The sequence below is a fragment of the Vanessa tameamea genome, chromosome 14 (assembly GCF_037043105.1).
Source record: "Vanessa tameamea isolate UH-Manoa-2023 chromosome 14, ilVanTame1 primary haplotype, whole genome shotgun sequence".
NCBI lineage: Eukaryota > Metazoa > Arthropoda > Insecta > Lepidoptera > Nymphalidae > Vanessa > Vanessa tameamea.
The window spans coordinates 10,350,433-10,378,340 of record NC_087322.1 but is presented as its reverse complement, the minus strand read 5'-3'; the positions used below and the strand labels follow the sequence as shown (position 1 = coordinate 10,378,340).

The following is a 27,908-nucleotide window of genomic DNA, read 5'->3' as shown; positions in this document are numbered from 1 at the left end:
ATCGATTATACTTATTTTTATGAAATCGGATACAATAACAAAATAGGAATTTATTCAATATATAATAATAATATAAATGTAACTGCATTAATAAGTATTTTTAACAGTAAGAAGTAAATAAGTAGAATACAAAAAGCATAGTCAGTAGTAACAAATACTAGCAACACAAGTTAATATATGTGTCATTATATGACTTATGTGGATTTAAGATTATTGGTTGAACTTTTCACAAAGCTGTCGCCTGTCAGTATAACTTGTCATTGTCAAGTTTTATTTTTCAGAGCGTTACCTACTATATACAGTAAACTCTGTGCAAACCATTTCAAATTTTCAATGTTCACTACTACTACTACTACTACTACTCTGTAACTTCCGTTACATTATCAATTAAAATTAGGATCATAACGTTACTTAAAAGGGGCTAAATATGGAAAAATCTAGCATTTTATACGTAAAAGGAATGAACATGGTACGTATTATTTTGAAAATAATTTAATGTATTTATAATTAATATGATACAAAAAGAACAAAAGAAAAAAACTTTAGTTACTTCTCTTTTAATTGATGGCTCCATCTATCAATTTATTTGTATTCTCTCAAAATATGAATGAAATCTGAATTATATTAATAGTGGGATAATTACGTTTTTCAGTCGGAATCTGAGAAAGATGAAGAAGAGGCTGAAGATATATGGGATGATAGTAAGCTAAATGATGCTTATGATAAAGCATTGAGAATTGCTAGTGCTGAGGTAGCAAAAAGGGTCGCTATGTCTACTAACACTCCTTCCTCCAAAAATGGTATGAACACAAAATTAACTATTTGCATGTTTCTGAAACAACCCTTTCTCTTTCTATTGTCTGTTTATGTTCTTCATATAAATAAACGGGTGTTTTTATTAGTGTTGTATAGAGTACTATTTGTCTTTACCTTTTCAAAATCTTAGAGGCTATAAAAGGATATAAAGGTATATTATATATATATTTAATTAAGTAATAATTATTAAAAACTAGATTTTTCCCCCTGGAGGGTATAAATGTTTTTTTTTCTTTTTGCTTTAGTTAATATTGTTAAGTTTTCAGTATTCCACAATACAATTTCGTTACTAGCAGACTCTTGTTACACATCTTGTTAATAATAAACTAAATTATTTTATTTTAAATTTCATGCATTAATAATCTTAATTTTGGATTATCATCCTTTTTTATTATATTTTATACAAAACAAGTACTATTAAATATATGAAGTGAAGATCTTTAAATTACAGATTTGAAAACAAAGGCGAAAACGACATCTCATTCAAATCACACGAAAAATAAAAAAAAAGATTTAAAAAGTCAATGGAAGGCAGGAATGCACTGCCGTGCCGTATATGAAGGAGATGGCATTGAGTATGAAGCACTCTTGTTGAGGATTATAAATGACAATGAATGTATTGTAAGATTTCTTGGTAAGATTATTTTTTTAGTTAAAGAATATGAAAAAAATTATTTTCTAAATAATGAATAATAGAATATAAGGGAAGTAAGATAAAACACCATTGTTGCCTTAGTCTTTGCAATGATGGTGACATCTACCATTCAGTAGTCCATATCAACCATATCTTCACCTGCGATGGCTATTTTACGAAGAAAATCAAAATTTATTTTTATATGCTATTCATTATTTTGTTTCAGGCTATGAAAACTCTGAAATAGTGTTAATATCAACTCTTAAGGCATCAATGGGTAAAACAGAAAGGACACGGCAGATTGAGGAATCATTAGCTGATAAAATAGAAGACGACTCAACAAATTGTTCATTCAATGTTGAAAAGATGGAATGTAGTGACAGACCTCTTAGTCCCGGTAGTTCAGGTATGATATTAACACAAATAATAACAGACTATCAATATAATGTTTGGTATGTTCTACACGAAATTATTCTTTGGTAATTTCATATAGTTTAAATATTATTAAAAAATATTTAAGTTACACAATGTGGTAGTTTAAGGTATAATGGATATGGAGACTGTCTATACATATGTATCCCAATGCTGGGTTAAAGACAGCTCTGTTTGAAAAGATTTGAAGTGCTGTTGCATTATATTACAATGGATACACATGTGATAGATTCTCACAGAGTTTTCGTTCACCCCTCAGCACAAGATGAATTGTAAATACAAATAAAGACATAAAAATTCTGCAGTACTTGAGTTGTGGTGCCTAATCTTCCATTATAATTCACTTGTTTTAATAACTTCTCTTCCTAGTCTTTGATCTAATCTAATATTGTATTTTCTTTTAGTTTCGTTTCAGAAAAAAAAGAAGTTGGGAAAGAAGAAACATGGACAGAAACAGATGAACTGCTTTGATCTGCCCGAAATACCGATGCCAAATTTTGCGCAGCTAAGAAATGTATGTATAAATAAAGTCAAATTAATAATTATTATGAACCATCTACCCATCCCAGCTTTGCACATGTAGAATAAGAGTATATAATAATACATATAATTATTGTCTGTATGTTTTTTCCGACATTAACAATTATTGTCATATTTCAGCCATTCACACAAAATAATGAATTATATACCTAAACTTTCCTCACTAATAAACCCAGTAAATCCATTGGTGATTACTGAATGATATCTCTTATTTATTAAAAATCCTCACCTGAAAGTAGTTGTTGGTGATGCATTGACAATGTAAAAGATGGTTAATATTACTTATGGTTAATATACTTGCAAATGTCTTTGGGCCCTAATGAACAGTTACTATCAGGAGGCCTGACATGTTTACCTGGGCACCTACCAATGTTTAAATAAAAAAATGAGGTGTCATGGGACACCCGGTTAGAAAAAAATTGGTTTCACTATATATTATGTTTTAAATAATAATAATGATGATGCAATCAAATTAATTAAAAATGCCTGAAGATAATCAATGACAAGAAATTGAAGTTTTGTTAGTGTGAATTAAAACAATAACCAAAATAGGTTTAAATAATATAACATTGAACCGTATGTGATAGAAAGAGACATAGAGAAAGATAGGGAAAGATTGCCTGGTAAACGTTTTTTTCCGTATGTGATGATTTCTGCGAATCCATTTTACTGTAAGCCGAGTAAAAGAACTTCTTTCCAAGAAAATCACCATGACCTCATTGTTAAGAGCAATGATTACAATGATTAGCTCTGGCCCTTTTATGTTCAATAGTTATTTCTAACATATTGCAACATTCATTTCAGATTGGGGCAATGGATATGCCGATTCCTCCCCCACCACCGATGAGTCTACCCCGCTGTGAAGTTGATTCAGAAGAGCAAGCGGTATCATCAATGTTACTCAGTTGGTACATGAGCGGTTACTACACTGGATTATATCAAGGAATGAAACGGTAATACTGCTAACATGACCAAATTCTTTGAAGAAATATTATTTATACTGTTGTCGATGTAAGAACAAAATATTGTAGTTATCTATGAATTTATGAACTAAATATTGAAAGTTAAAACTAATGTTTTATTACTAAAATAAAAAAAATATGCTATCCATGAAGCGACAGAAATACAAAATATTTTTACTTACAATTATTTGATGAAAGCATTGAAATTTAATAGAAACAAACCCATTTTTTTGGTCAGTATGTCATAACTTAAGTTTGTAAAACGTTAAACAAAATTAAAATATTTTGTTTTTCACAAAAATATATAAGTTATATATTTTGTCTGTATTTAATATATAATTAATGTACATTCTAATGTATATTGTAATACTTAGTGTATTACAATTTCCAATCAATTAGTTTTGAAGTCAGTATTATTCTACTTCATTGACACTGCTCAAACAATTGCTTGGTATGAACAAACAAATGAGAGAGCCCATAAAGATGTGATATTCGAATGCAACAGAGAAAAATACTACTTCATCAAAGCATGTAATTCAGTCTAATCGGGTAAACATATGACTTACTCTCCCATTTTGTTAAAACTAACATTTATTCTGAAACTATGGTGAACTTAACTAGGATGTCTTGCAGACTTTTTTCGTCATGTAATCAGAATGTATTCGTGTTCTCTGTCTCCTTGACTTGTGTCTCAGTCCCCTGATAAATCAGAATAGTGTCTACTATTCTGAGAATGGTCACATAATGGGCTATTTGACAAAGCGAAAAACAAAATGTAAATTATTGTAATCAGTATAAATTATGAATTTAAAAATGGTTATTTATTAACGAAAGTTGAAGATAATAATTAATTTATTCAAAAATCCATAAATAAAAATGCATTTTTTTAAACGTTTGTCGTGTCACAAAACGCTCCCGATTGGTCGGGCTTATGATGACGTCACTTGCTTATTAACCTCGTTTGCCTACTGTATGTGGATTATATATGCCACAGATTACAATACAAGCAAGTGACGTCACCGACCCCATTGCAGCGTCATATTGTCAAAGTAGCGTTTTCGCGCGCTATTTAAATATGGAATTTTTATTTTGATATTTTTCAGCAAATATGTACTAGAATTAAAAAGACAATTACTGGGTTCCTTAACCTCTACTAAATAATATAAAATGCATTTTAAAAACCAGTCAAATGGCCTATTTCGAAAATGTGTTATTTATTATAATAAGCTTTATTATAACTAAACATTTCAGTACATTAACGCGAATTCTAATATCGCTATGCGTTTAATACAACTTTTGATGTGATATAAAATAATTCTCTAATCTAGCCAACAAAGGAACACCACTCTCACCAAAAGTAATATTATATATCATCAAAGCAAAATGTAAGTTGTATAGGTAGAAGTATTAATATATCATCTATACTAGTATTATAATTGTGAATGTAACCCTGTATGTCCGTCTGTCCGTCTATTTGTCAATCTGTTGCCCTTTTATGACCAAACCGCTAAACCGAATTTGATAAAATTTTGTATAAAAGAAGCTTGAACTCCAAGAAAGAGCGAAATAAATAAAATGATTGAATGAAATATATATGTTTTGATACGTATATAAAAAGTATAAAAAATAGTGTATTATTAGCACTATGAAGTCATTTGTCTTAATTAATTACTAATTAAATACTATATAGGTCAGTATTATAACATAGTACTCCGGTTGACCTAGACCCTACTCATACATCTGACATACTGTCAAATATAATAAATAATATTCGAGATTGTGCATCGACAATTTTAATACTTTTTTAATAACAAATAATTAAAAATCTCATTTATTACTTTGATTTATCAATATCTCAAAAGATTCCTTACAAAGAGTTTAATTCAAAGAATTTATTGTTAAATTTTTCCGAAGTTATAATGATAAAACCACGTATAAAACCAATATATATAATAAGTATAAAACCACCGATTTTTTTATATGTAAGTATTATTAAACGCGAATATTTCGTAGCTACATTTTTACGCGTAATTTCAGGGTGTTAAAAAATAAATTAATACGGTAGTATTAATAATATTTTATTTGATTTTCAGGGCAAGAGAAGGGCGAAGGAATCATTAACAAATTTGTTTTTAAATAAAGTTTATTTTTAAGTCACATAACATAAACTAGAAAAAAAAATAGAAAATGTTGTTATCAATTAAAAATAAATTAAATTATGCCTCCAGTTTCTGTTTAACTATGTACAAAATATACATTTTGATACTCTGAATCGTGTTTTTATTTCTGATTGGTGGGTTCAATAAAAACAGACTAAAAATGTCACTCATTAAAATAACACAGATTATAAATATACTTTTAATGACACAAGCCATCCAGTTTCAATAGTTAGGAAAACAAAACACTAGAATATATTAATTGTTCTTGCAAATTTTTACATTTCAGAATATCTTTTACCAAACAATTGGTGATATAAAAATTAAAAATATTATCTTTTTTTTATTTGTTATGCCAAGGTACGTTAAAATATAGAAGATTAAACTTAATAAAACTTATAATAATAAAACATGGCAATGTGAGTCTTATTATTTAAAATAAAATAAGAAACAATATTTACATTTATAACCAAAATTTACAAATATCGTATAGTTCACTTCAATCATATTTGTAAGAAATTAAAAATGTTTAAATATTTGTTTTACTCCAACGTTATTTTTATTTCTTTAAAGTATCAAACGATAACAAATTCATTGAAATGTACTATAGATGTGTAGGATTATTTCAATAAGTCATAAGAACTATTATAATTTAACAATTATACATAGCTGACTTACTTGTTTCAACAGTAAGATTTTAATTACTAATCCTCTTTAAGTCAATTCAATTATTATCTGTGTATTCTGCTATATTAAATTACATAACAAAAAAAAGTATATATATTAACATTTCTCAGTCAGGAGATTAATATTGATAGCAAATACAGTTGAAATTGAGTTTATAATATAAAATTTAGACCTTTATTTATTTTAAACACTTATTTTTTATTTAAATATCCAAATTTCGTTGTTTACTTATCATCAATTACATTATAATAATGTTTCGTAAAAAAGAATTATTTTTATTTAAAAAAATACCCCTTTAAAAGTCATGTTTTGTAGATTTCAAAATTTACAAGTATTTAATATTTTTGTACACTTCAGTTAAAATGTTTTATTCTAAGGCACCATCATTATTGCCTTTATTCTTTACAATATCACCGTTATTTTAAAAATCGATTTTGAAGAGTTCGACGAACTTATTCGAATCGAACTTATTTTTTATTATTATCGATATTTATGAAGCATTAAAATCATAAATATTGTAGTATATGACCTCTCGATGATTTATATATCCAACTTGAATAGTTATAGGTGTTAATTGTAGAAAGAATGTTTGAATATAACTACTAATGGAATAGTAGGGAGGGTCAATCGATTGTATCCAACACGTGTATACAATTTATATGACTCCTCAAAAATATTAATTATTTAAACAGTGTATCAATTGTATCAGTTGACAATGTAGTGTATCACCCTCGATACTCGTGACTGGTCAAACGAGGGTGCTCAGCTCGTGCGCGTCGTGGCTGAGGTCGACGGTGGCGGCGGGCACGCCCGGTGTGGCCTCGCCAGCTCCCCCTGGAGGAGTGCTGGTGGGTGGTCTGGAATTACAATTTGCTTTTAGTGATAAGGTAAGATGAGCCGAAATGGCCCAGTGTATATGCTCCAAACCTTCTCCCCAAAGGAAGAGGATGCCTTAGCCCAGCAGTGGGAAATTTACAGGCTGCTAATGTAATGTAATGTAATGATAAGGTAGGGCAAAGACACTGATGATTGTCACTGTATCAGATAGCCAAGTATATGGAGTTACAGTTTTATCGATTCCAACGAACATTGAGATTAATATACATTATATTGATAGTCAGTGACAGATACTTTCTTTTCATTCAAGTTTAAATACAAAATTGCACTGAGTTTATTGTTAGTTTTGGTAACAACGATACTAACGGTCATAAGAGTGACATGTTTTAAAGAGTTGCAAAGCAAATCAAAATGAAAATATTCTGATAAGTAAACTCACCTAATAATGTAAGGTCCGCCTTGCTGCAAGAGCGTTATCGGATGCGTATACGGGGCCGCAGACATGCTATGGAAGCTCAAATTGCCGCCCGTATTATTCAGGTGCCCGTTTCCCATTATCATGCCATTCGATGTGTTCATATTAGTCGTATTCAAGTCCGGTGTTCGAAATGCCTTCACTAAATTGGTCTTCTCCTTCTGCCATACGAACACGTTGTGGACCATCGCGCAGCCGCAGAATACGATCCCCACGCCTATGAATACGGACGTGACGATGGCTGGCGTCGAGTGGAATTGGATGAAGGTGTAGAGTATTATACCTGGAATAAAAAATTGTGAATTGAATTTGGGTTGATAGTGAATAGCTTTATTTATAGGGCTGCAGATCTTGGTGCTAATTGAAATTAGTAATAACTAAAAGCCTGAAAGTGTTTAAACTCTCGTGTCTGAGAAAGCATGTAAGCAATTGAATTTGAACTTTTGCGGACCTGTGATTATTAATGACCTTGTTTTTGTAATTTTTTGTTGAATAATCTTAGTAAATACTGGATGGATACCCAATCATTCCAATAATGCAGTTGTTATCATTTATATTGATCGCACTTTAAAAAAAGTAAATTGAAACTTTCTTTTATTTTATTTAAATTATACTTAGCCGCAAAAAAAACAGATTAAATTGATTTCATTAAAATTTTAATGATTGTCCAAATACTTAAGATTGAATTTGCGTTAAAAGAATATTCGATTTTTTTTTAAAGTAATCATTTAATCAGTTAAAACGGATTAAAAACTTATTTTTATTATCATTACAGATTTAAAATTTTATCTTATTTCATTTATTGATACGATTTTATGTTATTTTTACATACTATTTAACAAAATTATTAACTTCGGGTAGGGTCTCAAATAGACTGAATAACTTTTTCTGTATTTGTCATTTACAATTAACCTTGTAAAATATGAATGAATAAAATGACGATTCAAATTTTGATTTAATGCTATCGATGGTAGAGCTTTGTGCATGCCCTAGGGTCTAGGGTAGGTCTAGGTAAATATCACCTATTCAATATTCTACCGACAAACAGCAGTACTTAGTGTTGTTATTTCCGGTTTTAAGGGTGAGTGAGCTATTGTAACTACAGGCATAAATATAAGGAATAATTCATATTTCTTCCAGTACCAATGGGCAGTAATGATCTGCCATAATGAGTCAGTGCCAGTCCGTCTGTCTATATGACATTTAAAAAAATAAAAGTCTACTTATGTCGTTTTTGTTTGTTGGTTTTATAATTTATTTATATTTAATATGCGTTTCAATGTTGTTCGAGCCATTTTTACATTATTGTGTATTAAGTTGAGTTTATTTGCCGTTTCTCTCGTTTGTTGTGTTGAGTAAACGGAAATAAAATTATGCCTCTTCTGTTTTTTTAAAATTCCGTTTTACATTTTTTTTCATTTCATTTCTTAATTTATATTTAAAAATAATTACTATTACAAGAGTTACTTGTGTGTGGATGTCATGTATTCTTATTTCTACGGAAATGGTTTTCGTTCGATAAACGTATATTTCTAGTTTCATGTAAATTTTATTAAATCCAATAAAGTAATGATTGCATATAGTAATATTTGTCTTGGAAACATTTTAGAAAGACTATATTAATTTCGGCTACCGTATTTAGTTGCATCAAACATCAAAGCAGTTTAACACGATTTATCTCACGCGAAATTGAATGCAAATGAGCATCTCGGTTGGAATTCGCTTCCTAAGTTCTTTATCTGTCAATTGACAGCCTCCCGCGCCAGATGAACAGCTGACCCGCTGCTTTATAAGTAATGTAAAAATTTAAAGCATGAATAAATAAACTGACATTTATGTTAAGAGCAATATAAATTGTATGTTAATGAATACTTAATGTTTATTAAGATCAACTGTAAGCCGTTATACCATAGTGGATTTTAATTTGTATGTTTAAGGGAAAAGTCACTAGAAAGGCTTCGTGTATTAGATAATTTTGTACCAGTGTGTCTAGCAACCTTGCCAACCTATAATGTTGTATACATTTTTTTGCAGACTGAACACATATTACTTAAGATTATACATAATTAATAATTATGCTTACCCGTCAGAAACACCGGAATTGAGATAAAGAAGCCTCCAACGGCGCAGACTCTTGTAATTGCTGATTTTTGCAAATATTTGTTCGACCTGGAAATTAAAATGAAAACATATTAAAACTTTGCCAGAAAATGATAGATATTTTTTAGAAATATGTTTATTTTAATGAAAAATATTTTTATATTTTCGAAATTCATCGTCGTTTATAATATTTTGTTATAATGTAGTTTAGATAGATTAGTATGTATAGCCTATTCTAATCGAGAAAAGGCTAATGATAAACAAACCTTAGATTTTCGCATTCGGTACGATATGCTAATAACTCTGCGATACTATGCACTACAAACAGTTCTTGATTAATTTATCTCTACTTAAAATGCAACATTATTGCACTTAGCTGCTTATATCTACTTTAATTTTACTTCCAAATATCCGATTACAACTTCACCGAAATTCAATACGTGATTTTTTTGCAATTCCATAAAGAATATCATAGATTTTATGTCTAAGTTGTTTATTTATCTTTACACCTATTGAGGTTGGAACAGGCTATAAATATGTTATAACTGAAATGTGTTTAGTTAAATGACTTAATATTAATGCAAATGGGACATACGTCCTGTTGGTGGAAGGATTTTTATTTTTAATTTTTTACAGGATGGTGACCATTTAACATAAGACACCCGTCCTTCTTGTTGATAAGTAAAAAAAAAAAATACATTTTTATGAAGATGATTTTACTCAAGGGAATATACATATAAAATTAATAAAGATTATTTTATGCCTTACAGATTAATAATGATAAGCACAAATGCATGGCTTGAGCATGACTCAGACCACATATAAAAACTCGTTTGAGCATTAACGGATCCACACCTGTTTCTTAATATTATATTCCTGATAAACAAAACAGGATATGCTTAATTTTAGCAATTGTTTTCAAAAGAATGTCAGATTTTATTTTTGTTCATTTTTTAGTAATGTTTACCATCCCATACCCATATGTCGAAAACAAAAAACGCTTGATTGATTTAGAACTAAAAGTCAGGTTACTAATGATATAGCTTTTCTGGTTTTTTAGAAACAGGTCTATTTATAGTCCGTCTTATTAAAGGGTAGCTATATAAAATCTTAGATTCTGTGATTGCCAGCAGATTGATTAGTAATGACTTAATTCTTACAGCGCTAATATTTCATGACACATGATGACTTAATTACCAATAAACTACGTTATATATTTCATTTATGACGTACCTTCATGTAGTTTATTTAAATACATATATTTTTTTTTTTTTATAAAAGGGATGTATTAAGATTGGATTGAATTTAAATTGATTTAACGTGATTAAAGATAAATCATTTTAAATATAGGGTTGCTTTTTGATAAGTTACTAAATTAAGTGTACTACAAACAATACTTATTATGATTATAAATGCGAGTATGTATTAACGTTCGTACTTCTACAGTCGAGTAATAAAGCGATGGATCAATGAAATTTTTGAATAAGGTAGTTAATGAAAAAATCACGTGATCGAACCGAACGGAGATATCTCCAGAATGCCCCAAGTATCTAGGGTAGAATTAAAGTTCTGCTTGCTGTAGTAGTTATAGTAGTTTGAAACAGATACGTTGAAATATTAAATAATAAATAGACGATTTTGATCTTTTGATCATTTTATATTTGTTGCCTTATAATTATAGTAATAAAATGTGTTTGCGTAATAATGTTATGCACCCATTTGTAGACATTTGTTTCTACTAAATAAATCTTAAGTTACTTTTGTTGTCAATGCATTCAACACGTTTTCTCTGAAAACGTCAAGAACCAACCGACAACCCTAATTACGATGCCAACAAAATGAGACGTAAACTGTTTTGCAGAAACTTAAATGAGCTTAATGACATTTTAATTTTGTTTCGTTATACATGTTTAAACAAAATTGTTTTTAAACTTTCTCACATAACATTTTTAAAATATTTCATTTAATTTATATTGGTATAATTAACATTAAGATGAATACGATTAACGTACCTCACGTATGTAATCTCCACTAAGTTTGTTAAAATAAATTATCAATGAGAACAGAGCACAAATTATTTTTAAGACACGTAAATCGTAATCACGTAAAGTCAGTCTAAATTAAGCAAGTAATTAAACTAGGGCGCTAGTTCTACTAAAAAATTGTCAAAATTTATTCAAGTAAACTCATAAAAGCATTTTGTTTCGTCATTTTACGGTGTTGAATTAAACGTAGAACTAGCACCAGTTCGGAAAGTAGATTCTACCGAGAAAAACCAGTAAGAAACTCAGTAGTTACTTTCAACCATTTTAACTACAGAGTATGTCAGTCAAATACAATATTTGTTTCATATATCCTACCTAGTAATCAAGAAATACTAAGTTCACGCTTATTATAGAAACAAATAGTGTGCCCCAGGATCGATGTATTTAATCTTTGTGAAGGTAGACACTAGATTTTATTTGTTTCCCTTTCCTCTTCATATCTATACAATGATTTCGAAAATATCTATACTATTGAGAATATAAATAACATTATTGTAAACATACTGTGAAGCAACTCTACGTATACCCACATAATAAAAACAACACTGAGGGAATCTCGAGCTCTAATATTGTATATAACTCTTTTGTAGTATGAAAACAGTTTCAATATCTGTAGCGTGTTAAACAAAGTATACACGAAAGACTATTAAATATTCGTACACAAAGCTACACGAGCAGTTAGTAGTCTACCTTTTTTAACCGCGTATAATGGGGAACCGAGTCTTTCTGTCAGGGACGATAAATGAAGACTCCACTGAAGTTTCAAGTCTAAAGCGATTCCTAGAAATACTGTATGTACCAGCAACATTTAGATCACTATTGTTTAAAGTTAACTTGAAATTTTGCTGTCTTACATTAGGTAAGGCAAACAATACGCATTTTGTCTTTTTAGCATTTAAAACTAAATTATTTTTGTAAACCAAATTTGTATCAGTGATAATACATTCTTTAAATAGTCATAATTAGCTTGTTTTCTGTCAACTTTAAAAAGTAATAACGTAGCACCAGCAAACGATACAATTTTACAATAATCACCTAATCTTAATATACAAACGAAGACCATTTACATATAACAAAAATAAAAAAGGACTCAAAATTGATCCCTGTGGATCACTTTATCGCAATCGAATCGAGACGTTATCGTTGCCGTTTTCCTATTCTACTAACAGATCCAGTTGCGGTTCGGTCGTAGTTGGATGGGAATAGGATCGGAGATGTATAATAATCCTTATACGTCAGTAGAATTGGATAGTAAATATCAAGCTAAATATGAGCTAATTGCTCCGCACTGCTTATTTGCGGACATCATCATCGTTGTTAGCTTAAACGAAAATATTAACAATACTAATTATACTATGATATTGAAATATTAATATCTAGCATGTTTTTAAACAATGACAAAATATATTTTAGTTGCCGCAATTAAAATATATTTTAACAATAATTAAAGATTACACTCTCTGCTAAAGTTTTGCTTCATAAATTATTACATATAATATTCTATAATATTGCATTAAATGTTATTTACAAAAAACCTTCAATGCTAAAAAAAACTATTTATTTCCCGACGGTAACCAACGAAGCGTGTTCCGAGTCAACTGTCGAAACGTACACATGTCGAATAACCGCCTTTTTGCAACGGTTTCGAACTGTTATGGATATGCTGTAATAAGGTATTATCCTCTCACATAATAATTAGCATTGAGATAAAACTGTTTCCTACATTTTAATTTACATTTATAACGGGCAATTTCCGAAGTATAACGTTTTTGAATTAGATTTTCTACATTTTTTGAATTTCAACATTTCACAAGCAAATTTTTGACGTTTCATTTACGTCATGTGTATTTCGCATGCGGTATTAATTTAAACCACGTTTTTTTTGTAACAAATTTGGTAGTGCTACAAAAGTTGTCACGCCTAGTGTAATTTTAGAATATACATTATTTATATTTTATGTTACCGAATAAGGTAAGGATTACTGAATTATCAGCTACGATGTTAAGGAAACTTCTAGGCCATCGCCTTCTTCTTTCAATAGGATTGAGTTATTAACTACTGACGTTTAAAGTTACCTAATCCGAATACATTCAACGTCAAAGCTTGTTTTTTTTTTCTATAAGAAAATAAACAGTTGCGACATTGAAGTTAAGTTTTAATTATTTTTTATTAAAGAACGAAGCGAATGTCAATTATAGGTATACAAATTAAATGTCAAAATTATCATATACCAATAACATCTTAGTGCGAATTGTATTATATAATTACATGTGGATACGAATAAATTTTGGCATAAAATCTTTTAATAAAATTATTAAGGTATATCTAGTTAGGTATATAAACCTATATCCTTTGGATTTCAAGCTTACTTTATATCAAATTTCATCAAATTCAGTTCAGTGTTAGTTCATGATAGAGCAATAGGTAGACAGACAGACAGAGTTACTTTCGCATTTATGAAATAACAGTATAGATTAAAAATAATAAATCCTAACATTAAGCTTATATACGCCCAACGAAGTGTTAATGTGACTAGAAAATAAAATAATTTATTACGCTACTAAAATGTTACGAGATGAAAAAATCTGATTCAAGGTCGTCGCCAAATTTGTTATACAATATGCCTAACAATTTAGTTCTTCACAGCTTCTGATTTGAATAAAACCGTGGAAGTAAAAATAAAATTCCTATTTTATTTCCGAAGTTAAATATAATTATAATTTTCTGAATAATTTCAGTCAGAAGGTAGTTGTACAATATCTTCTGGCCAATCAGGTGTATAGGTGCCCTTTAGTCCTTATACTCCGACGTGACATCAATCATGAAATCAGACACAAATTAAAAGAGTCCAGGCTTAATGTACATTCCGGGGCATGGAGTGTACTGCCAACAGTACCAATTTTGAACAGATAACCTCAATAGGTTTTTACGGGCACGATCCAGGACTTAAGCCTACTTAGACACAAATCGAAACGTCGTACGTCTAATCCGTCACGACTAACAGCTTTACACACTTTTCAAAGCACGCAAACAAGGGGGTATAAACATTTCTAAGTTCGAGACTCAGGTCTGCTACTGGTTTTTTTTTAGACAGAAAAGCCTAGTATATTTTCAGCCTCAGATATCTGCGCCCCTATAAATAACCACTAAACCAAAGAGGTAGTAAGTCTTATAAGTTCATTACAAGACAAAAGGGACCGTCCCTTTTCAAATAATTGAAAATCAAATTTGTAAGGAAGTTACAAATCAATCAAAACCATTTGTCATGACTATATATATAAATAATATATTATATTTTTAATCGATTTCGATTCTGCAAGCCGATATGTATTTCGAATAGGTACAAGTTTTAATACAGCCAGTATTGATTAAATATTATGTACTTATGTTACGTATGAAATTTGATAAATCAAGTTGCGGTTTCGTTTATTATTTTTGTTTTGAATAAAGTTGGTACGCGCTGGTTGGAAATATATGGTTTCAAAATGGAACCCAATAGGTATGACAACATTGAAAAAAAAATAAGCGAAGAATATTCAGAAAGAGGTTCAAAGTCGAGGTTAATAGATTTAAAAGATTATTATTAACTAACCGGGTTTTCTGACTATAATTTAAACATCCGGTCCATAACCTATTTCCACTCAAAAAATCAAGAAGGCTCTCTGTTCCCTTGCCACAGAAAAGATTAAGTATTTAAAAGTATTATTAACTATGTTTACGTGACCACGTCTGGTATAAAATGTTTTCTTTCGAGAGCTGGTGGTAGTCTCGACTTTAATTGTGAAATAATGCATATTTAATCATTGATTGTATTTTGTTTAAAGTAATTTGAATTTCAGTGTCTGCGGTGATTGTACTGGTTTCATCTCCAATATCAGCTTAATATCTTCAAAAGAAATTCCCGAACTTGACTTGACTTGACTTGACAAGTTGACCCAAACTGTGAGTTGTCATGGAATTGTAAACATAAATGTATGCTTAAGTTCCTTTTCACGTGCAATAACGTCACGGTGACCGCGCTGCTTATAGTAGTGATCTTAGATCATTAATATGTCTAGATAAACTAAAAAAAAAATTAGCCAACTTAATTATCTTGGTGTGCGTGACACTCGCGAAACTTAGATCTACTTTACTAGTGTGCGTATAAAATGGCCAATTTAGTAGGCAACAGTTGATTTTTTTTTTTCGAAGCGATTTCCGTTTTGACTCTACCTAGACAGGTATAATAAGCAAATCAGTCATAATAGATCATACATTATTATAAAAATATACTATAGATTGACTTGGTTGAAAAATCCTTCAGGCATTGAGGCCTGTTTTTGTACCAAGTATGATAATTGCTCAAAAAAGTTTATTTTTATTAATGTAGGTCATTAATTACTATAACGAGAAAGTCTATTTTTTTAATCTTGCGGTTAGTATTTATTAATTTCTAGACAGGAATTATATTAATTTAATTTAATCATTGATATAAACTCTGTAATTAAAATGGTGGACAAGAGTAACTATTGAATTTTCTTGAATAAACAATAATTTAATTGCTCGAAGTTGATACATTACAGAACAGTTCTTTTCAGAATGAAAACATTTTCAAAATCTGTAGCGTTATCCCAAAACAAAATACCGTAAGACCTAAAACTATGAAAATAATTGAAATGTACTAATGGAGCCAGTATGAATTCAAAAGTAGAAAGTTAAACGCTACAATTTTAATAACTACCTAGAAAGATACAATCAACAAGTATATCATTTATCTATAAGATAATATTATCTACAACATTGTTGAATGAATGAAATACAAACGTATACAAAACATAAACATTATATACACAAACAAAACTAATGACAATGGAAACGAATAAAAATAAACAAACAGTTGAATTATATCTTCTTAATAAAGGATAATCCATATAGATTCATCTAATATTATTTAATTATGGGTAATAAATTATAAAATATAATAATATAATATATGTGGGATAAGATTATGTTATCAGTATCTGTTGTGCTGTTCGCGCCACAAGACTTGCCTATATTACCGCCATATTTGTAATTCAGTTTTGTCAGCTGACGAGACCGGTTTTGCTCTACGTATCTACAACGAATTCCAAGTAACAGGTACGTACATTATACACGCCAAAGTAATCGTGAGCATTCCTCTCTCGTTTGTAGTCGTGGGATTTTATTTTCGGTTCTGTTGTGAATGTTATGGCGGATGAAATGGCGGGAAGGGTTTGGCGCCATTGCGCTCGCTGCGTTCAGAAATAGTTACTCATATTGTAATGAATTGAACGTGTGAAAAAACTTTATTATTATTATTGTTAAGTCTTTATGCAATTTTTACAAATGTCAAAAAAGAAAATACACGTGTTCGATTAAAGTTATCTTTACTGATAAACAATGGCGTTATGTTTACTTTGTATTTGAATACAAAATATAATAAACTGAAATAGAAGAAATAAACAGGTAAATTGGTCTTTGTCTAATATTGCCTCATTCTGTTTACATTTAACGTAATGGTTTATTTACCATTTGCGTTACTATAAAGTGTATACATTCAAAGTCAAATCTACAACCGTTGTTCCAAAAACATTTCAGTATTACCGTCTTTTTAAACGTACTACTTAATTAATTATATCATAAAATTATCATACAGGTAACAGCGGAAATCCTGTTTACTTTGTATAAGATTTAAATCAGTAATATTACTTTCGTCGAAATAAGATCCAATTGTAAAATTTCGAAGTACATTCACTTTTCTGATTTATATATAACTAACCAATGATGTTCTAATAAATGATATTTACTAGAATATCATTGTAACTAACTGACTTGTTCAATTATTATAAATAATTACCTCAGCAAGATTACAACTTATTTTCAAAGCAGGTCAATACTAACTATTGAGACTTTAAAATCAAAACATATTTTAACGTAACATTATTAATTATAATTTTATTGTTTAAGGTGCTAATAATAATAATAAAAATGTAGATTCTAGTGTGACGAAGAAAAAATAAACTAAGCAGTTACTCTTGTCCATCAATTAACTCACATAACTAATTAAATACAATTAAATTTCCCGCATGAAAATCAACTAATACAATCTCAACGCTTTTTTATCTTTTACATAATCTTTTATTAAGTAAATGTGCGTTATTTATTACTGAGATTTAATTTACAAAGATAAAAGTATTTGAGGGATGTTTCAATAGAAAAATCTTGCTAAACGATGAATTGAATTTGCGATGATGTGATAAATAGGTAAAGTTTTTAACTTCTCGTGTTTAAACAATGTTTGTGTGTGTAAGAATAGGCTACAGCAATCATACATACTTATCAGGAAAAGTTAAGGCAGGTACAAGTGCACCCAGATCCGAGTTATATTTTAAAATTGGTTTTTAAACGGCAGCATTTTGGCTGGCAATAAGATAATTCTTAACTAGCCTCTAAGATATTCCTTTATAAGAATTCTCAAATAAAATACATAACATTGATATTGCGATATTACTTTTCAAGTATCGGAGTACGGAAGTAATAATAAATCAAAACTGTATTTGTCAATCATTCGAAAATGGACTTTGATTGTTGATATTTAAGTCTCAAAATTGAACTTTGAGTAAACCAATTATGCGTTTAAGTGTTATTTTAAAAGGAATCCTACCTGTACTCTACAAGGCTATATGCATGTTGAAATGTTCACAAAGAACTTTTACTCTTAAATATATGGCTCTTATCGTGATTGTCATAAGGTCTATTACACAGTGACATTTCACATTCTCCATTCCTAGCCCCTTTAACAATAAAAAGATACATTTTAAACAAACATCGAAAAATAATGAATAAATTTGTTTTACTTTAAATAAATATTATATCAGTTTTAAATGTTAGTGAGATAAATTTATTAGAACATTATTTTTCAACAAAAAAAGTTAATTATTTACGTATGACTTTAAATAATTTCTCTCTCTTTATAATTCAACATCGGAACCATTATATTTCTGTACATAATACTTAGGCATACAAATTTATTGTACTCACATAAAAAAAAGATATATAAGGCACTTGTATTTGTGCACAAGGAACACTTTAATATCACAGTTCTTCTGCACTGTTAATTATCATCGGGAATGAACAATAGTTAAACGATTCATCTTATGCTTGGTGGCGTCGGAATCCTCGGAAATCATTTTAAGAAATCTGCATATTATATCTGATGAAAGTCTGTCACATTTGTATCAATCCGCATGAGGGCAGTGTGGGGAAAAAAGCTCCAATCCTTTTCAAATGGAAAGGAAACCCAATCCAAACGTGGGACATTAACAACCAAACGTCCAACTTTGCAAACTCTATGAGTATTCAATAACTTCATCTTTATTATTTGCAATTTCTACCTGTTCGATAGAAGTACGAATACATGTCGATTTCAAACAATTTAAAACCATGCTCTGGTATTCAGCTTCGAGATGAAAAAAAGGTTGAAATGTTTTTGTTGTGATAACAATGCACTTTACTTTGCGTTGCAAAACTTATGGTATTTGTTAATATTGATTTATACAAGGCTATCACTGAACGGTATCACCGTTAGATAAGAGAGATAAGCTAGATTATGTATTATAGATATTTTATATGTGGTAGTATACCGACAGCCCCGGCTCAAGAATAACAAGCGCCCAGTACAAGCACTGTTCTAGCGACGTTCCCTAACCTCAAAAATATTTTTAAAAAACCTTCTGAGGCGGTTCACCCATTGTCCAATTTGACCACATACGCGAGGCCCCTCACCGCGGCGCTTGTGGTTTTTGCACTCCCTGCACCTTCAGTTAAGTTAAGGGCTTGGCACTAGATCTAGGTAGATATACTAGATCATAAGCTTTTCTATTAAACTTATATTTTTAAAAAAGATAACAGAGCAGGATAAACAAATAATCAGGGGTTCTAAAAAATTAGTTACTAATTCATTTAATGAATACTTTCAACTCTATAATGTGGGTAAGAAAACAAACAAACTCTTCCCTTGCTAATAGTAGGGTTTAGCTGTCATTAATGTAGGTAAACTCGTCAAATGTCGTGAACATATGTTTATATAGCCTATTCCAATCGAATTAGGAATAAAGATAAACAAACCTTAGATTTACGTATTTCATGGGATTTGCTAACTGATTCACTGGGATTCACTTTAATTTTATTTCCAGAATTCCGATATCAGTTTCGTCGATGTTCAAAACGTACAATGCATCAATGCTTTAAATTTAAGTGACAACAAGAAACTCACAGTAGGTATCGTGATCGATGTTACTTAGAAAAATATACTGTTTCTAGTTACATAGTAAGTTTAAATAAATTAAATTATTCTACAATGCTATGAAATAATTGGTTGATTAATTTTAAGACGTTGGCAACATCACAACGAAAAACTGTCAAGGACAAGGTCAATGAACCCTTATAATAATATTGAAATAATATATTATTGCCGAATAAAATTAACAATTATTTTTACTCTTTTAATTTTTTTCATAGTGACCTTTTGTTTAATTTAGTTGGAAAATTCAAAAAACTAATTCTATTGTCCCGATGTGTCAAATATCTCGGCAAATATTCGGGTTTATTCGAATATAAGTTTTATTCGTTGCAACTCAAGTGAATATTATTACAGTCACCTTCAATATGTATGTCAATGTATAAAAATATTAGTAGGTCTTCCCTATTTGTAACGATTAGCCCACATTGAATGAAAGCAGCTAACAGTTATGTAATAACTTTAGCCGTTAGTTATTAAAATACACTGTTATTGAATACTGAGCCACATAAAACTTAAAACGCACATGTAATTGGCATTTATTACAAAAACAAAATAATCGTAGAAGCTTATTTAAATATAGACGATGATGTATAAATATAATTCATACCTTATAACACTCAGGAATAAGGTTACCAGTATTTTTTTTTTTAAATTTAAAATTGAATCCCTAGTTGCGCATGTTACCCCCTTACATACAAACAAGCAAATTCTATTTCATTATAATATTGGTATAAATTCATGCTGGGAATTCGATTTGTGTTTATCTTTAGAATTTTGACGGAAGTAGTCAGTATTACTATATATTATAAAGTATACTATATACTATATAATAAAGTAACAGGTTCCGTTAAAATAATTCTTTCTATTATATAATTTATATACTTTTTTTAATACGAAATGTTATTTTAAAACATACCGTTTGAATTGCAATATATTGAGCGATGTTTACGTGAATACCTCTTTCACGTTTATGGCCCCCGTGACATTCTGACCCACCCACGACAACCGGCTTGTGAGGTTCAAAGTTCGAATACTTGCATATCATTCCTATAAAATATATCTTTTATATTTATCTGCATGTAATATCATTTTTTTTACTCTTTTAATATCGATTTTAATACACATATGATAAAAAAAAATACTTGGCTTTATTCTGTAACGCCATCCAGGTGTAACAGCTTATCCAGGGGACGAAACTATAGACGTAAATTCTAATAAGTGAGTTGAAAAATTAAATATTATCGATGCTTAAATAAGAATATTAAGAATAAAATCAACTCACTTTTGTGTATTGAACATTTAAAACGAAATTTATGATGATTATTAATTTTATTTCACATAAATTAAATCCTATCGTTAATTTTCTCGGAGAATAATTTGAAAGCAATGCCACGCTTCTTAACTACGTGCACCCTATTCCCAATGAAGAAGGAATTACGATAATGAAAAATTTTAATTTACATATTTCATGCCATTTGCTTATAGCTCTGCTATACTATATATATATATCTTAAACGCAACAGTATTCCACTGCACTACTTATAACCACGTAAATTTACTTTCAAAGCTCCGATAACAATTTCAACGACAAACAAAACGCCATTTTTTTCGCGAAATCGTAATGAATTTCATAGATTATTTTAGATCTTGACCAATGATCCCGCGTCAATTCAAAATGTCAAAAATGTTTGTTTTGATTGGTTCCTCCTGCGGATGGTGTATTTTATATTTATGTCAACTTTTTAAATCAAACAAAATAAAAATATAAGTAGCCTAATAAAAGCACTTCTGAACGGTAATGTTACAGTGTCACATTACATGTAAAGCAACCACCGGTTCCTTGGATGTTTGGACCTGGATGGTTGGTTTTCTTGGTGGTAGGGCTTTGAGCAAGCCCGGTTGTGTAGGTACCACCCACTCATCAGATATTCTACAGCCAAACAGCAGTACTCAGTATTGTTGTGTTCCGGTTTGAAGGGTGAGTGAGCCAGTGTAACTACAGGCACAAGGGACATAACATCTTAGTTGCCGAGGTTGATGGCGCATTGTTGATGTAAGGACTGGTTAATATTTCTTACAGCGCCATTGTCTATGGGCGGTAGTGATCACTTACCATCAGGTGACCTATTTGCTCGTCCGCCTACCGCTATCATAAAAAAAAAGAATATTCTACCGAGAAGCACCGGCAGGAAACTCCGTAGTTACTCTTTTCCACCATTTTAATTACATAGTACGTCAGTAAAGTACAATTTAATTTCATTCTATATCCCTCTTAGAATTCAATAAAAACTCCACGCTGTAATATGCCTTATTTATCTTTTTTTTTTTAACATGCGCTTTAAATGTTTTAATATTACCAGATTTAAGCCCACGACCTTTTAATTTAATGTCAATTCTAAGATAATAACTCACTGTTAATAATTTATGTGTGGCGTGTCATTAAAATCACTGAACACGTTAATGTTATCTTAACGGTTCAAGTAATAATGATCAGAAAAACATTACGTGTTTCCTCTTTACCTATATGCTCATTACAAACTCATATATTTAAGTAATGGTGTATTAGATTAGGCTTACAAAAGTTATACGGTTTATTTATACATATAACAATGACTGTAACACACTGAGCAAGTTTAATTTAACGAAAATGTTTACTGGTGTGGAATATATTTTATTTTTTTTAAATATCGAACCATAGACAAATAAAATTTAAACACGTCGTTAATGTCAGTAGTGCCATAATGATAAAATAATTATAATTAAAAACGTAAACACATTATATTATGTAAAGGTATAATTATTATAGTTATTTCAAGACATAAATTATCTCATTTAATTTTTGAACGTTATCATAAATATTATTATTTATTGATAAATCAACATGCGTTAAGTGTTGATATTATATTTAATCTACACCCACTAGCAGCGGTATTCAAAAAAAGCTTAATACAATTTATTTAAAAAAAATACCTTTCACATGAAAAGTGATTACCAATGTTTATTTACAAATGATATGTTCGTAAATTGTAAGAAATAGGTACATTTGGTATTTGATACTCAGGAATTCCGCTGTGAAACCTTATAACGTCACTAGACACCTTCACCGCGCTTTTCCGTTTCGTACTGATTATATCATCCTTTTCATTTCCTATTTAAAAATAAATGATGTATTATTTTTTAAATTAAATTCCTAATGCGCGTCTTATTCAGATTTATGTAGTTAAAAATTTAACGGTCAAATAAACCAAAATATAATGCTGGCAATTTACAATGGCATTTACTTCTTCAAATACCAGTCTATGTCAAGATTCTTACTTCAGTTAGCCTTTTGGTAGAATTCTAGATCAGCTCTCAACTTAAAACAAAATCATTAAATTCGATTATTAATATTGAATATATATAGATTTTTTACATACATTTTGAATTGAAATAATTTATATTAAATAATGAATAAACATTTTTATATCTGGCAACAAATATTTAAAAAAAAAAAGACTTTAATAACTGAATACTGATGTAGCAACAGGCAACCTAGATTAAAAAAGGTATTTATATTTATGGTCATTTTAAAACAATGTAAATACAATTACAATAATCAGAGTGAAACGGTCTTACACAATACTTATCCGTCACGCTGCTCGAGGACATCCTACCAGAGATTAGATTACCTAAGGAGAATTACTAGACCTCATAATCACTTGTATAAAGGGTCATTGTACTGGTTGTAAACAATGGATATTCTAAACGCAACGTAAGGATAATCTTTAGACAATTAACCATAGAAGGTATCTTGCTCTATTTGTGTTATGATTTGCAACTGCGATGCACATTTAGTTGACGTAGTAAAGTCCAATTCAATGGCAGAAGGAGTAAATAAACTACTTTAACCTTGAAGTATCACGACGCCATTGGTCGAGATCTAAAATATTCGACAGTAGTCATTATGGATTCTTGAAAAAGTGGACTTTAGTGAAGTTGACTGTAGATTCATGTGGATTTATTTATTTATTTATAGGTACAAGAATAGAATACAATCACACAATTTTATTTTCGTTTACATCCCTAAACATGTATACACGGCCTGCTCAATACAACAATATATAAAAATACAGGTGGATTTTATATAAAAATTACTAACTGTAATATCTTATATCCTAGTTATTGAATGATAAAAAAAAACCGTAAACGTACTTCAGCTTTATAATATAAAAATTGGTGTGACACACTATTTTATCTGTGTTAAATTTGCATTATACAAATTATGTACGCCAGTTTCATACATTTATCCATATCGATTCATGATTTTTGTTATGTTCTTAAATAAGTAGTCGCCTCGGGCCATAGACGTTGGTATTTTAAAAAAATATATATCCAGTACCAACCTCGGAAACCATCAATCTCGGGAACTAAAAAGTCATGACCCTCACTGGCTCACTCACCCTTCAAACCGGAATATAAGAAGACTAAGTATTGCTGTTTGGCAGTAGAAAATATTTGTGTTATTAATTAATGTATACTTACTCGTTTACTCCTTACGGTTTTAGTTTAAAGTATGTAACATAATATTCCTCAGTAAGTTGCCGAAAAATAATTATTCAAACCTAGATTTCGAGATGAGCAAACGGTACGAATTCACCAAATTTAAAATATATAATTATAGATTGAAGTTGTTTGTATTTTGCATTTCAATATACAAATAAACACAGCGTGAAATAAACAATATGTTATCAAGGTATGGATTACCTTATCGCATGGAGTAACTCTCAAGGAAAGGAAAGTATTTAAAATCGATAACTTACTTTCGTTATTTCATGTCTCTGTCTCTCTATTTACTCTATTCCAACCATAACAGAAAAAAAAGCTAAATAAACAACATTTGACAGCAAATTGTCGCGGTATTATTGGTTGAGAGCTTGATTAATCTATGATATTCACTTTGGATTTACGAAAAAATGGCGTTTTGAACGTCGACGAAACTGTTATCGAAATTTTGGGAGTAAAATTAACGTAGAAATAAGTGGTTAAGTGCAATAGTGTTTCATTATAAATAAAGATATATTGATCATAAACTCTTAGTAGTTCACAATGTCGCTGTGTTATTAGCAAATTGCATGAAATACGTAAATCTAAGGTTTGTTTATCTTTTTTCCTACTGCTATTGGAATAGTCTATAGACTTATTATGTATATATACATCTATCAAATTATATAACTTTTAATAAATTACCAAGACGAATAGCTGTATGTATGTTAATCGTTATACTTCCGGTAGATATAGTGTCAATAGCGCAATGGTTTACGGGTCGAATAACAATGTAAAATGTCGCAGGATCGGTCCCGAACTTTTGGGCTATTGTCGTCCGCACTCCTAACTCAAGTGATAAGCGGTAAACGGTAAATATGAATATTAGTAATTCTTTAATTAATATGAGGCTATGCTACTATTCTTTATTTAAAAAAAAAAAAATTTAATCTTCTCAATTACAGCGACAAATATCAATAACGTCTTATAAATTGGCCACTGCTAGCTCCTGTTAAGAAGAATAATTACAACTTGTTCCACCTTGTTGCTCTACTTGCTTGATAAAAATACGCGTTTACATATGGCAACAATTCGTCCGATGCACTTCTCACGATGTCCTCCGTCACCGACGAACACGAGATGAATTATAAATATGTAATGATTTTATCTGCGATCTTTTTTTCTAACCATGTGTTGTGTCCGAAAATTAAACATTCAAATTGGACCGCGTCATATAATATTATAATATGCATATTATTTTAAAGATATTAATTAATATTGTATATAAATAACATTAATATCTTAATAATTTATTAGTGTTTGTGTGGGTCGGAACATTTCTGCACAATACGGTCCAATTAAAGAACGGAAGTGATCGACAAATGTATATTTAATTTAAGAATTTGATCGAAAATATTTACAATTTTTATTGATTAACACTTTAAGCTTATGTTTTATTCATTGAACGCCTACTTTATCTAATGAATGGATTAGCAATGTAAGTCGACGAACTCGACACAAAACACGTGTAGGTATGTACTTTGGTTATGAATCACGTGAAACACTTATAATCATGTTATTTTTAATTAGAAACGACGTGCTGTTCGATATTTATAAAATAAAAATGACCTTGTCGGGAAACAAAACATACGAGTTTAAATTGACCATTTATTTAGCGTCTGGTTATTGGTTAAGTAGATAAAGTTTTTATAGTATTGCTGACATTACTTCAGAAGTTGTGTAACGAAACGATTCCAACGTGTATTTTACTTAATCAGATCTCATAATAAATTAAGTTAATTTGCGTAATATAATAAATAATACATCGAAAACTTTCTTATATATAAAGACGAGTGATTTGAATTTTTAACCGACTTCAAAAAAGAAAGAAGCTATCAATTAGATTATATATACGTGTTTTTTTCAAAGGGTCTAGTCGTGGGATGATTAAAAAAAATCGGCCGCTAAAACGGACATTTAATAAATCTAAATCTTTAAAGATAAAAGTTAGCTGTCCGAAAACTTTGGAGTCTCAGTCTACTTAAAAATAAATACATCACTAAAATAGCTATAGGAGGTTGTTGCTCCATAATCAATAATAAATAATAATATTTTTTTTTATTTATTTTAGGGAAACATACAGCATAGTATAATACATACAATTAATACCAAAATAATTCTAACATATGCCAAAAAAGTTTCCACTGTTGCATTAAAACTTTGAGTGAACTAAAGTGAATTATTCCAATATTAACAAAAAAAAAAAACAAAAGACACAAAACAACAAGCTCCAAATAATATTAATGATAAATAGTGTTTTTTAAGACTCGTAAGAACTTAAACAGATTTACGTTAAATATATCAACATTACTATAATATTTATTATAATTAGCACATGCTCTTACCAAAAAGCCATTTTTGGAATAGTTAGTTTTACATATCGGCACATAGAAGGTTTGTTTTGAACGGGCAGAGGCATGTGGACACTTGATATTAATGTTGTTAACTAAGTACATTGAGTCGATGAGGTAGTTATTTATAATTTTATAAAGAAAAACCTGATCTTTGCATTCTCTGCGTTTCTCAAGCGACAAAATATTAAGTTTATTAACGGAATTGGACCCAAATTTGCGCGTTAATCTTCTAATAAATTTATTCTGTAATAATAAATTATTTATACGGTTCATACTAATTAACATTAGGTATGTGCACATAAATTAAATTAAAGTAGTTAGTATTTTCGAAATTATAACCAATATTACGGAACCTAATATTATGAACGGAACCTTGTATGCGTTTTTCGAAACGTTATTTATTAAACTGTTAGGTATGTCTATCAAATCATCAATAAGTTATATAAAAATATTTTAGTACCTTATTAGGTATAATAAATTTAATAATCAATTTAAGAATGAATCGCATCGTTAAATCTATGACATGCTTTACCTTTTTTTTAACAAACAAGTTTTATAAGAATGTAACATCAAAGGCCTTGGACAAGGCCGTCTTCGAAAATTCGAAGTACTTCCGGCGGCCACCATGCCTAATCGCTTCAAGAAGAATTTCATTTGTCGAAAGTCGGACACCATTTTGTTTAATATTCCATAACTAATTTTTGTTTATGATATATTTTTTATTTAGTGCTCTTTAATTATTCTAATATTGAATTAAAAATTAAATAAATTCAAATTTAGAATGAACTTACTACGTAATACTCATAATATTGTGTCAAGAAGAGTACCTCTATTACCTATTAAAAAAACATTATAATTACAAAAGATAATTTCGTTAAAAAATAAATCAAAAAAGTTTTTACTTGTCTACTTCTTAATATACCCCGAATATAAAAAAAAAACATCTGTATATTTAGGAAAAGTATATTAATATAATAATAACATTAT

The 27,908-nt window shown here is 29.6% G+C and overlaps 3 protein-coding genes across 4 annotated transcripts in view; 2 read left to right on the top strand and 1 right to left on the bottom strand.

Annotated features, from left to right (window-relative positions):
- Positions 1-282: 282 nt before the first annotated feature.
- LOC113398521 (survival motor neuron protein) lies at positions 283-5,656 on the top strand. 2 transcript variants are annotated; one of them, XM_064216901.1, is made up of 7 exons: positions 283-469; positions 653-800; positions 1,268-1,450; positions 1,677-1,856; positions 2,287-2,396; positions 3,227-3,375; positions 4,713-4,788. In XM_064216901.1, exons 1-7 carry the CDS (start codon positions 428-430, stop codon positions 4,771-4,773), a joined length of 873 nt encoding a protein of 290 aa, XP_064072971.1. In that variant the 5' UTR covers positions 283-427; the 3' UTR covers positions 4,774-4,788. The 2 variants fall into 2 exon arrangements, with proteins under 2 accessions (XP_064072971.1, XP_026493076.2); XM_026637291.2 differs by lacking the exon at positions 4,713-4,788 and adding an exon at positions 5,478-5,656 and having other exon boundaries at positions 286-469.
- The window catches only part of LOC113398523 (uncharacterized), a 33,078-nt gene continuing 10,679 nt past the window's right edge, over positions 5,510-27,908 (bottom strand). Inside the window, exons 2-4 of the mRNA XM_026637292.2 lie at positions 9,623-9,708; positions 7,504-7,822; positions 5,510-7,084 (exon numbers count right to left, since the gene is read on the bottom strand). Of these exons, the coding sequence (XP_026493077.1) occupies positions 6,976-7,084; positions 7,504-7,822; positions 9,623-9,708 (514 nt within the window). The 3' untranslated portion in view covers positions 5,510-6,975. The remainder of the gene's footprint in view (positions 7,085-7,503; positions 7,823-9,622; positions 9,709-27,908) is intronic.
- The window catches only part of LOC113398520 (spermine oxidase-like), a 34,440-nt gene continuing 23,183 nt past the window's right edge, over positions 16,652-27,908 (top strand). Inside the window, exon 1 of the mRNA XM_026637289.2 lies at positions 16,652-16,802. The gene's annotated coding sequence lies outside the window, so the exon portion shown is untranslated. The remainder of the gene's footprint in view (positions 16,803-27,908) is intronic.

Bases quoted from the DNA above. Each gene is read 5' to 3' on its own strand.
- LOC113398521 (XM_064216901.1), top strand. From the start codon at position 428: ATGGAAAAATCTAGCATTTTATACGTAAAAGGAATGAACATG. The intron at 1,857-2,286 runs GTATGATATTAA...ATTTTCTTTTAG, and splicing joins TCTTAGTCCCGGTAGTTCAG to TTTCGTTTCAGAAAAAAAAG. The intron at 3,376-4,712 runs GTAATACTGCTA...TCTCTAATCTAG, and splicing joins TTATATCAAGGAATGAAACG to CCAACAAAGGAACACCACTC.